The sequence below is a fragment of the Dermochelys coriacea genome, chromosome 3, assembly GCF_009764565.3.
Source record: "Dermochelys coriacea isolate rDerCor1 chromosome 3, rDerCor1.pri.v4, whole genome shotgun sequence".
Taxonomy (NCBI): Eukaryota; Metazoa; Chordata; order Testudines; family Dermochelyidae; genus Dermochelys; species Dermochelys coriacea.
The window spans coordinates 179,400,026-179,412,791 of record NC_050070.1 but is presented as its reverse complement, the minus strand read 5'-3'; the positions used below and the strand labels follow the sequence as shown (position 1 = coordinate 179,412,791).

General features: G+C 38.9%; 1 protein-coding gene across 3 annotated transcripts in view; it reads left to right on the top strand.

Moving 5' to 3' along the window:
• SPTBN1 (spectrin beta, non-erythrocytic 1) overlaps positions 1–12,766 on the top strand; it is a 222,708-nt gene that overhangs the window by 141,469 nt on the left and 68,473 nt on the right. For all 3 annotated transcript variants that reach the window (XM_038394320.2, XM_038394321.2, XM_038394322.2), the window contains 7 exons: positions 3,968–4,141; positions 5,595–5,686; positions 7,778–7,858; positions 8,751–8,866; positions 10,045–10,157; positions 10,783–10,970; positions 11,903–12,020. In XM_038394320.2, coding sequence (XP_038250248.1) covers positions 3,968–4,141; positions 5,595–5,686; positions 7,778–7,858; positions 8,751–8,866; positions 10,045–10,157; positions 10,783–10,970; positions 11,903–12,020 — 882 coding nt within the window. The remainder of the gene's footprint in view (positions 1–3,967; positions 4,142–5,594; positions 5,687–7,777; positions 7,859–8,750; positions 8,867–10,044; positions 10,158–10,782; positions 10,971–11,902; positions 12,021–12,766) is intronic.

Below are 12,766 nucleotides of genomic sequence, written 5' to 3'. Positions count from 1 at the left end.
TTGCCCTCATCCTGCAACACAGAAGAACAGTCCAGTGGCTAGGACACTATCCTGGGATGCAGAAGAGCAGAGCAGAGTTCAGTTCAGTGCCCTGTCAAAGACTTCCTGTTTTCCACTGGGCAAGTCACTGAGGCCTAAATTTTCAAAAAGGTGTGGTGATTTGGAATGCCCCAATCTTCAGGTGCCCAAATTTAATAATCATTGCATCCGTTTACCTGAAGGTCAGACTCACGGGTCTATAATTCCTGGGATCACCCTAGTATTTTTTCTGAATATGGGTACAATGTTTACTACCCTTCAATCTTCAATAGACATGATTTTCAGTCTAGATCTTATTATATAAAGTCTTGAATATGCCAAGATTTTAGAAGCAACAAGACAGCATGCCAAAGTCCCAGTGAGCAAAGTGGGAAAGAATCCAGTCAGGATGAAAACAAATTTTAATTTTGGTTCCCCATACTGTTAACCAGCTTCTTCAGAGAAATAACAGAGAAATAAAGCTAAGTATTGTATGTTACATAAAACAGAATTTAGCTCAGTTTCTCCTTTAATTAGATAACTGCTCGATAATTACTTCAGAATTTCTGAACGCTCAAAGGTCAAGCCATTTTAAGCAGACCAATCTCAAATCATCCTTGTAACTCTTTTTCAGAACCTTTTTCAAATTTTCAACATCCTTTTTGAACTGTGGGTGCCAGAAAAAACACAGTACTCCTGTGATGGTCTCTCTAATGATGTATATGGAGGTATTATCACCTCCCTACTACTTGATATTCCCCGCATATGCAGCCATAGGTTCACCTTCTTAGCTACAGCATCACACTGGGAGCTCATGTTCAATTGGTTGTCTACTATTAGCATTAATTATACTACCATCCTTTAACTTTTTTACTGATTTGCTTCCGATATTACCCTATCCATGAATTTGCCTGTGCTCAGTGTCTGGGTTGCTGACCTTAGTCATCCCATTTACCACTTTTAAGTTATTGGTATGGCAATAGCTGTTTTCCAGTCATGTGAAACTTCCCCAGTGTACCAAGATTTGTAAAATATCAATGCTAATAATTCAGTGAGCTCCTCACCTGATCCTTGTAATACTTTTGTGTGCAAGTTATCTAGTCCTGCAGATTTAAAACATTTAATTCTAATAGCTGCTCTTTAACATCTTCCCTAGTTACTAATGGAGTAGAAAGGATTTCATTATCACTGTAAGATATGAATACATTATCAATTGGAAACACAGCAGATTTCAATCAAGTGATTACACCAGTTTATGTCGTGTTGGAAAGTCCACCACGCCAAGGTTGTGGAAGTAGAAAAGAATGGCAGCCCGTCCTTTGCCATGTAGAGAAAAACATCCTCTCCTGTGTAAGGGCCCAGGCTGGCTCTGGGAGATGTATTTTACACCACAATGAGCTACCCTATGTGAATCTGGCCCAAAGCTTTGGGAAACCTTGGAATGACCAATCCATTAGGCTCTCTGTTTGTCTTCGAAAGAGATGACACCCCCACCTAGCCCCCCTCACATGGGGAATGGTGCTATTTTTTTAAATTAAATTTTTGTTCATGATCAGTACATGTTTCATTTTATCAAGAACTAAGATAAGGAATGGTTTGAATGAGCTAAATATCCTCTGATGAGTGAGTGATAGTGGACAGTTTCTTCTTCTGCAGCCTGCCTCCTGGTGGATTTTCTGTGCCTGAGATTAAACTGGCAGACATCAGTGAAACCCTGGGCTGCCTGCCAGTCAAAAAGTGCAGTTGGGGTCAGTTAGACACTGTGGAATTTGTCCATTTTATTAATCTGAGTGGTCCTCTGGGTCTGATTCACTCAGATTTATTACGTCTTGTATTTCACATGAAATCTTTGTGTTTAGGAGTCAGAAAGTCTTGCCTATAATTTGCCTTCTTTGAAGGTTATATTTCCTGTATTCTTATTTTTGGAATATGTGCTCAACTGTAGTTTGGGAAGAAAGTCTCAGAAACTAATTAATTTGTTCTATAAAACACCTCAGTGAGTATGTTGTTTTGATTTAGGAATTTCTGTCACTATTAGCCAAATGGGATATTGTCCCTCTAATTGTCTTGAGACATTAGAGTCCAGTCCTGTTCCCCTTTAAGTAAATGATATGACTCCTACTGAGTTGAATGAGAATAGCATCTCCTTAATTAATTAATAGTCCTTAATTACTTATTAGAAATCTTCAAGATAGCACCAGTATACTTTTTGTGGAATCTTCACGAAACAGTCAGGTGTAAAAGCTTCACAATAAGGTCTGCATGCACCTTGTGTAAACTGTAAATGTGAGGTCTTGTGTACACTAAAGCCTGTTTGCCCTGCTCTGACAGTGTGTGGAAACCTCAGAGTGGAAATGTAATTTATGTTCATTTTGAGGGCCTGTTACATAGCCAGGGTGGTGTAAAGTAGCCGTCATGTGAGAATCAGGTCCCTGGAAATTTACGCCCTGGATCAGAATTAATGCTGACCTAGGCCACATTGCCCCCAAAAGAGAACTTGTGGTCACAGAAATTTGAAGTGAAACCAGTGACTACTGACACTTCGGTGTCCTTAAGAATATCCTTTTAGCAAAGCGTTTCATGTTTATTACTGATGTTGTTCAAGCCACTGTTCCTAGGATACATAACAGAGCTCTGGCTGAGACCTTCTGTCTCTTGAGTACAGTTTGAAGAAAGAATTTTGCCTGAGTTATTTCAGTGGCCAGTTAATAACATTCACTGAATAAAACAAAGAAAACAGTGTGGATTAGTGTTTTGGCTGAATACCCTCAAAGATATGTCAGTGAGCACTGAACAGCATATTCAGCTGTAATGTTTGTCTACAGAACAAAATTTCTTTTATTTTATACCTGACTGTTTCTGTTTTATACCTGACTTTCAAGTGATGTTATTGTGTTCATGGTTTTGCCCGGTTATACTGGGTCTTGATCAAAAATGTTACTTTCACGGTGCTGGCTTCCTTTTTTTTCTTTTAAGGAAATCAGTTGGAATAAATATATTCTGCTATTTTGATAAAATCTGCCTGTCTTTAAGAGTCAAAGAAGTTTTGAAATTTCCTTTTCATGGTGCCTCATCAGTTTGTTTAAGGACCAAATCTGAGCTGCCTTTAAAAGAGTTAAATGTTGGCAGGAGATGTCCTCTGGAGTTAATTGTTTATCTTTATTGTGTTCATGCATTGGTGAGCTTGCTTATTTAATATATTTCCCAATGCAGCAAATATTACTTTAAAAACAAATCTTGGGTGTCTGGCAGAGAAAGGGGTGTGTCAGTAAAACATACCATTATCACCCAGCAAAATCACTCGTCTTTCAGATAGCAAATGAAGGTAGTGAATTGAAAAGGAAGATGATGGCAGCATATTTTGACTGGGAGGTGGAATTAAATTGCCTTCACTTCTGCTTCAGAGGCTTGATCACGTTCTCAGTGAAGGTGTTCACTTTCACTCCTTAAGTCGGCCAAATTATCCTCAATCACATCTGGGTGTGGTAATCACTGGCACTTTATCTGGTTCCATAAGCGGACATTATCGTTTGGTTGGGGATGCACTGGTCCTCTGACTGGTTTGGACACATGTTTCAGCCAGAGATGACCATACAGCAACATTATCCTTTTAAAAATGAGTTTTACAAGGAAAACAATGTAAGTAAATAAATAAATAAATAAAGCTATTCTCTCAAAGAAGAAATGCTTACCTCATATTGAAAGGGATTAATCTGGGTCAAAGCCTGAGATGAGACTGTGTCCCTAAAATGATGTGTGACCACAGATCATGAATTGTGTTTTTAATTTTGTCATCAGTGTTAAATCCCGTCTGGAGGGCAAATACATAATATTGCCATACTGAGAATGGAAATTGTAGATGACTGCACCTATTTAGATTGAGTGGTTAAGAAACATTTTTTGCAGTTTCAGTAATATCTTTTTTCCCTGTCTGTGTTTTGCCTTGTAGCCCAAACCAACCAAGGGAAGGATGCGCATCCATTGTTTGGAGAATGTTGATAAAGCCCTCCAGTTTCTGAAAGAACAAAGAGTACATCTAGAAAACATGGGATCCCATGATATTGTGGATGGGAATCACAGGCTGACTCTTGGTCTCATTTGGACCATTATTCTGAGATTCCAGGTAAACAAATTACTTTTGAGTTCTACATGTTTGTTCTCAGTGGACCTGATCCTCCAAGTTACTGGGGACCTTCTGAGAAGTGCTAAGTGCCCCTGAGTCACACTGACTTCAAGGGGAACTGAGGGTACTTAGTACTCGGCAGAACTTCTCAGGAGCTTACAGAAATGGACAGCAGCTTGCATGATGGATGCCTAAGTTGCGCTACTGATCCATAGCAGGAAGCGAACGAGAACTGTCAGCCTAGGTTTTCTGTCTATAATTCAAATACTATTTTTTAAAACATAGGTAAATGCAAGGCGCAGAGAACAAAATAAACTATCTTATTTTCATTATCAGGCTGTTTAAATATATGACATATAAACACTTAAAATTACTGAAAGTGATTTGTAGAGGTTTCACAGTTTAGTCATAACCAATAGTGTAAATGTATAAACCTTATTTCTCTTATCTTTCTACTCTTGACAGCCACAAAGTTGTTTAATATCTTAATATTTTTGCCTTTTATGGCTTTATTTAAAACCATGCAAACAATGAGTGGGAGTATTTTTGGTTCTTTGAATATGTATGAAATACAGGAGAAAAGTTCCTATCTCAGTGGAGTAGAAAGTAATTTTGAAAAGTAAATGTCTCTTTAACTTTTAAACTGGTCTGAACTAACAGCTAACTCAGTTAACTTTTATGGCAGTCACAGTGCTATTCCCTTTCATTTCTTATATGTAAGGAAAAGATTTATTGTAAAATTTCTGTGTGTTTTACAGCTATCCTGATGCAAAGTCAGTGTAAAATATAGCAGTGCAATATATCCAGAAAGTCTGACATTTTTGAAGTAAAATCTTTTCGGTTTACTTTGTCTTTGAGGATAAAATGGTCAGCTTGCCCATAGGTTACCATCTTTATTTTAAAGTGAATAAAATTGTACACTTCAACATACTCGGCTGTGTTGCTTCTAAAGCCACTGGTTCCACTGAACTCAGTGACAAAAACCACATTGCCTTCGAAGGAACCAGGATCTGTCCCTCAGGTTTCCGTCTCACAAGATGTTGAGCACTGCCTGTAGGCACTGAGCATCCTCAACTTCCACTGAAATGAGTTGAGAGTACTCAGAACATTGCAGGAAGCACAGAAAACCTGGAAAGATTAGGCTATAGCTTTGTGTAAAACAGGTTTTGTTTTGACAATTTGAATTGGATGTTTCTGGTGAATTTTAAATTTTGTCCGTGGACTTTTAAAAATATCTTCTGGCAAGTTAAAGGCAAAAGAAGCTGTTCATCTTATTTTTCTTCTAAGTGAGTGAACATAAATGACTTTGCATTGCTGCTCTTCTGCTTTGCTGTTCCTTGGTTTTCTGTGTTGCTTTTGCTCTGGTATTAATTTATATTATTTCTTTGGAAATGTGCAGAATTAGCTCAGAAATGGTAAATTGATTTCATTAAAACTGATTTGTGAATCTTAGATCCAAGATATCAGTGTCGAAACTGAAGACAACAAAGAGAAGAAATCTGCTAAGGATGCTTTGCTCCTGTGGTGCCAGATGAAGACAGCTGGGTGAGTGTGGATTAAAAGGTTATCTGAAATACTCTTCTTACAGCATTCTGAGTTTTCACTGAAATTGTTATAAATGTATAAACATATATCTTCCCTTAAGTGGATTGAACTAAGATAAGGCAATCAACAGAAATGTTAAAATTAATATTAAAAGCTGATATTTACGAGTCAGTGAAATCTGGCTTATTCATGTTTTTTTCATGTGTTCTACGTGCTAAATATCAGAATCTGAGAATTCAGGAAAAGCTACTAGCTCTACACCCCCTTTCCATTCATATTGTGAGATTGTGATGACACTGAGGCATGTTTGCTACCAGATTTTTCCCTTAAATTTTTTGTGAGGTCATAGATACATACAATAACTAGCATTTTAAATGTTTCAGAAGCTTTGCCCCAAGTCTTCTCTGTGTTTTCAGTGGAATTTTGGGTCATTCTAAACAATGGTGTTCTGCTTGTGGATCATTAGATTATTATTCTGAGATTGACAAGACTGTGGTATTTAATCCTGGGCTGCAGGTCCTTCACGTTTTGTTTTAGAAAATATACTAGGAACAGAGAGCTGTTTCCATGAAAGTCAGTGTCAATTTCCCTTTGACTTCAGTGGGAGCAGGCCAAAACGTAGATAGTTGAAAATTGATGCAGTCCTTTTGAGTTTGCGTGTTTGTTGACTAAGATGTTCCATATCTTTTCCTAGAATACCTTCGGAACTCAAAGTATTTATCTGAATCCTGCTCTCCTTTCAAGGCAGAATCTCAGAAGACTCTAACATCTAAATAATATATTTTTCTCTCTTTCTGGTTGTGGGGTGGTTGTTGTGCGGTTGCATTTTGGGGCGGAGAAGTTGGGGGTTGTTTTTTGTGGATGGCGTAGGCTGGGCAAAAGGACTTAATGAAACAAAGATGTTCATTATAGTCTCAAGAGTGGTATAATTCTGAGGACTACAATTCTAGTCTTCTGAAAGTCCTAACCTGCAGAAATAGTGTGTTACTTTTTATAGGAATTCAGTATAATGCAATGGAATTCACCCTAGATAATGAAAAGAGTTTTAAAGGTCAAAGGACTGTAGCTTGTCTTGGTTAAATCTTGTTCTGTACACTTGATTTCGGTGGATTTGGCCCACAGCATATCTTTTGAGGGCTGCAAGGAAAAAGAATATCAGTGGGAAGACTGCTGCTACTTCTCTGAAACAGACTCCTTGGTGTCCTGCTGCCTTTGAAGTAGCCACACACATTATTTAGTGCAGGTTTGAATTTGTTAGGCAATTAAAGTTTTGATTTCTTTCACATTCAGAAAGAGGGCTTACATAAACAAAAGTGCTTCCAAAATGCCTTTCACAAATAGTATCCTTCTTGCTATTAACTGGCTATCCATTATTTCTAGAAATCCACTGTTTCTTTCCTTCATGAAACTTGAATGGACATATAGCAAATTGAGCGCAGTTAAGTAATTCTAGTGAAACTTAGGCTTCTCTTTCAGAGAGTTCATCTGAACTGGGGTTTGCAGACAACCTGAATATTTTTCAGAGACTTTGAAAGACCCTGAACTCACTGATCAAATTAATCTTGAATCTGCTCAATCCATTAGGCACAAATTTGACCATCACACTCATAATCTTGAACTCTTGGTTAAAAGCATTTGTGGGGAAAGGTCATTCCTCTGAAACTTTCCGTTCTGCTTCTCCTATCCCTCTCCAATATTTAATATTTCAAGTACCTGAAAATAATAATTTTTTCAGCTGTTGAGTCAAGAAGTGACTTCAGATTTGAAGAGATCGGAACAATATGGACTGCAGACTGGGCACCAAAGATTAAAATTACTTTTCTAGCTTTTTAAAAAAAGTTGATTATCACACGCATAGAATGTATATCCTTTCGTTAAGTGTCACAAGGAAAACTGAGATGTTCTTGCCTCTTGCTGTTGACATGAATAGAAAACAGTCATTATGATTGTGAAACTTTAGTAGCTGGTTGATAACATCCCTCCCTTATGTTATAATTGTCACTCTTACCACCAGCTTCCACTAATGTAATATGCAAAGCCAGAGCAGGAGTGCTATATTGATTATGCTCTTTCTGGTTTTTGTTGTGTCAGTTATCCCAATGTCAACATTCACAACTTTACCACTAGCTGGAGGGATGGGATGGCTTTCAACGCACTAATCCATAAACACAGGTATGTCCTTGGGATATTCGTTATAGATTTAGATGAAAGTGTTGCTGTGTACTCACAATTTTGTAGTATAGTAGTTTGCTGTTTGATTTTTAAATCTGTGAGAGTTGAAGATAGGTTGCAAGAACATTGCAAAGTCCCATGGGCAAAAGATGCAGCAAAATAATCAGACTATTGTAGCTCTTCATATCACTGCTGGTTCCAAGTGGTAGTGTCTGGCATTGCACATCAAAATGGCTACATTTGTATTCAGGAGAATAAATCATACATATGTGATTGTATCACTTTGTGATTGACTGCTTTCCTTGCAATGTCAATGCGGTACCTAAATAGACAGCTACTCTTTTCCACATGTGCTACCCTTACTTACTCTGACTAGCACCATTGAATTCAATGGGACTACTTGTGAAGTATGGTGATACTCCATATAATAAGGTGGCAGAATTTGGCCCTAGGTTAAATATTCATTAGGAGCTAAACTATGCCACTTGTACTCACATTGGTGACTACTTGCACAAGTAAGTGCTCACAAATGTGAGTAAAGGCTGCACAACCCTGGCAGTAGATTATTTGTTTTTTCTTATTCACTTAGATCACATTCATTCCTGGTAAATTATCCCCATTTTTGTCATGGGCCACATTGTGCCACCCTGGCATATGCTGTGCAATACCTTACTCCTTCAGTGTCCCACTGAAAGGGGTATGACTACTTGAGAGGTAAAGTACTGGACAATACAAGTAAAGTTGTCAGAATCTGGTCCAAATTCATCCCTGGTGAATTTGGCTCCATAGGTCACCACTGCTATTTTGGGTGTCTCGGATTTATTTTTATTCATTCATTTTAAAGCAATATGCTTGTGTGTTGGGGAAATCAAGGATTTTTCTTATTTTTTAGGCCTGATTTGATTGATTTTGACAAGCTGAAGAAATCAAATGCACACTACAATCTGCAGAATGCTTTTAACCTGGCAGAGCAACACCTTGGTCTCACTAAGCTTCTGGACCCAGAAGGTAAGAATTCCTACCCTTACAGCATTGACTGGCTGTATGTGGAGAAATGTCTTTCCTTTTTTACAACCCTCCATGCCCCAAGGTGGTGATTTGTGGCCGACTTTTATGTGGAAGGGCAACTGGATGCAGCTCTCTTTCCTATCAGTACCACTCCCTGCATTTTCCTGAGGAGGAGTAGGTAGGACATCAGAGAGATGCTCGAGATGTTCCCTTCTGTCCTTCAATCCCAGTTCCCTTCAGTCCCAGTCAAGGATCCCAGAACTCTCATTCTCTCATGTGGCAGTGTTTTGCTGTAACTAGACCACCATACTGGCCTTGTATATAAAACATAAGAACATCCCAGTGAAGAGGCATCTCTATCATCTGTACAGTAAAACTTTTTCTTTAAGCTAAAATATAGATGATACATTCTTCATAGAATTGTCAGCAGCATTTTTTTAGCCAACAAATGAATATTAGTGTTCATGTGAGGCATGTAGTTTCAAGTCAAAGTAACATTAGAATAGGGAGCTTTATTGTCCCAGGACAGGTAAAGGTCATGTCATCACAGGGAAAGTTTCTTCTTACTGACTTTCCAATACATCAACATTTCTGCAAGGATAGGAAATAATTTACTTTTCATCTGCACTCATTAAAGGATTCTCCTGAACAAACATCCAGCTGGGTTTGCTTGCCTTTGTGAATTCTAAATATGACTGTGGGTGATAGTTTATAACACCTTGGTGCTGGAGGTTGGAATTTCCTCTCTGTAATACTCTTAATACTATCATAACATCATTCTTCTGAGTGTTTGATAAAAACTGTGCCTCACAATATCCCTGTGAAGATAGGTAAATATCAGCCTCACATAGCAGAAATTGGAAGAGAACCAAAAGGTCATGACTCCCCGTCCTTTACTTCAATGACAGTTTGCATTCTCTAAGTCTAACACAAAATATAGCACTTAGTAGTCATGGAGTTCTGTACCTGCCACTACCAAAGAATTTGACACTTACTCGGAACCACTGAATGTATTTTAGTTTAGGCACGTAAGGCTAGACTTCAGATAAAATCTGAGAAGCTGAAAGGCCACTGAACCCACATCTCTGAGTCTTACATAGTGGATTGTCAGCATTGTACGCATTGTTTCAAACCACATATCCCACAGTATACTAAAGTAACTCTTATTTGGTTTTCAGATATCAGTGTTGACCATCCTGATGAAAAGTCAATTATCACCTATGTGGTGACATATTACCACTACTTTTCTAAGATGAAAGCTTTAGCTGTTGAAGGAAAACGTATTGGAAAGGTTTGCAAGCTAAGAATTTTATATGTGATGCAGCAAACTAAATATTCGTTTCTAGTGAGCGCTTCAGCCCATTGTATATGTTAGCTTTTAATCATGGATGTGAACACTATATAATCCTATAAAATACAGGAAGTGCTTAATCTTTCTTGATATTTCCATCCATATCTTAACAAAAACCATTTAGCTGATATTTTATTTTGCTTGTTAACTTTACATAGATGCGGCTTTCTCCTGCCCATTAACTGCTTCCCACCTCCAAGAGTTTCTCTCTCCCCCTCTTTGCTGCCTTGAGGAGTCCCTTGTTTAAAAAAGCACACATGCTTTCTCTCCCACTTTGCACAGCAGCCACCATCCTTGCACTTGAGACAGACTGAACTGGAATCCTTTCTCAGTCGATCAATCACCACATCCTGCCCTTCAGTTTGCCTGGGATCATGGGAATTCACTGCAGAGCAGTGCAGGGTCCCCACTCCTCAGTTATCCTATCCCCTGTTGAACTCAGGAATTAGCCATTGATTTGTAAGCTAAATCCCCCTGCACAGTCTCTTTTACGTAGATGTTGGATTGAAATGCGTTTGAACTGGTCTGGCCTTGTTCCTCAGTTGTTTTGTGCTGCTTGTTACAGGTGCTTGACAATGCTATTGAAACAGAGAAAATGATTGAAAAATATGAATCGCTGGCTTCTGACCTTCTTGAGTGGATTGAACAAACGATTATCATCCTGAACAATCGCAAATTTGCCAACTCACTGGTTGGTGTGCAACAGCAGCTACAGGCATTCAACACTTACCGCACAGTGGAGAAACCACCCAAGTAAACTCAATCACTCTGCTTTTGTTTTTTTATTAATCTCATCTTAAGATAATACCTTAAAAACCTCTGGTATCTTATTTCTAATTAGTCCTGATCTATCACTCTTTCACTCACCCACACACACAGTAGAACAAGAAAACACTGTGCCATTTGCAAGATCTCAGATACCAGCAGATACTGCCTCACAACAACTACTCATAGTAATGTACTGCAAGGAGCAATAGAGTATCATTATCAGACAATAATGCCACCATTTATGCATGTCAGCACTGTATAATACATGTACACAGCTAATAATAGGATTTCATTGTTTATCCCAGATCAAGAGCAAGTGTCTCTGGTTTTACAAAACATAACTTTGAATGCTAAAAACTGATGTAACAAGAAACTAAGTCTCTTTAGTTCTGTAAGCTTCCATGTAATGTTATGACCCTGTAAATATGTATAATCAGTTAATGCAGTTTTCATTAATAATAATCACCGTCCAGATGCATTACAATTGCAGTTGGTTTCATAGTGCCTATAAAATTAGTGTATTTTCTAGGAAGTGCTCTAAAGGCCTGATTTAAAAGAAAGAGTCTCATTGACTTCAATGAACTTTGGATCTAGCCTTAAATTCCTGTGTCAGTAGATTAACTAGGTCAGTTCATGAAATGAAAAATCTGCCTCCCCCTTCCCTGAGGGATTTCAATATGTGAAAACAAATCGGCTGACTTTGTGCAATCATTGTGACATTTGAACCAGATGGTTCTGGTGGGCACTACTCCTGTCCTTCCTGCTTTCAGATGGAATGAAACAGAAAAAAAAGACTAATAATAATTGTATTACTGAGCTATGGACAACGTCAGTCCTTCAAGAAAGCCCACTTTAGTTCATTAGAAGTGATGAAATATTCATTTTAACCCTGTTTTCTTTTGGGAATTTGTGTCTAGATTTACAGAAAAAGGAAACTTAGAAGTACTGCTTTTCACCATCCAAAGCAAAATGAGGGCTAACAATCAGAAAGTGTACATGCCACGGGAGGGCAAACTCATCTCGGACATTAACAAGGTGAAAGCATAAACTCTGTTTTTTCAGCTCCTTCTGTGCATGTCAAATGTTTCTTTTCTTTTAATCTCACTTCCAGCTTGCTAGGGAGAAAACTGTCCCCTGCACCAACCCCATGACCCCTGGCTTGACTCAGGGGATCCTAAAGGATTGAGGGGGTAGAATGACTTTTCCTGCAGGCCACATTGGATAACCACTAATGTAGCCTCAAGGCTGCAGCAGCATCTGCAACACTTGCATATGCTCCCTCTGCTGGGGGAAATGGTGACTGGTGTTTTGTAGCTGTGGATCCACTGACCTTGTCCTGCTTCTCATTAGTCCTGCCCCCTAGAACTCACTGGGTATATCTACGGAGCAGCTGTGATTGTGCTTCCCAGTGTGGGTAGACAGACACACAGTAGTTTGGCTCAAGCTAGCATGCTAAAAATAGTAGTATGGCCCTGGCAGTTGGGGCTAGCCACCTGCGTACTGGGCGTTGGGTGAGATTGTACTTGGGTGGCTAGCACCCTCCAGTGGGTGTGTAAGCAGGCCCTCTGACAGAAAAGAGAAACAACTTTTAGTGATCTCCCCTTCCCCCCCACGCCCCATTTTCCAGTGTGCTTTACCAGCCATCAAAGCCCCCTGACTGCTAAAGCAGAACAGAGTTCCACAGTGAATCAGGGGTCTTCCTTGGCCACAGAACAGGGGACAGGATTTGCCCCATAAGCTTCTCTGTCCTAATTTCCACTATGCGAGAGAGTTAGGGAAGG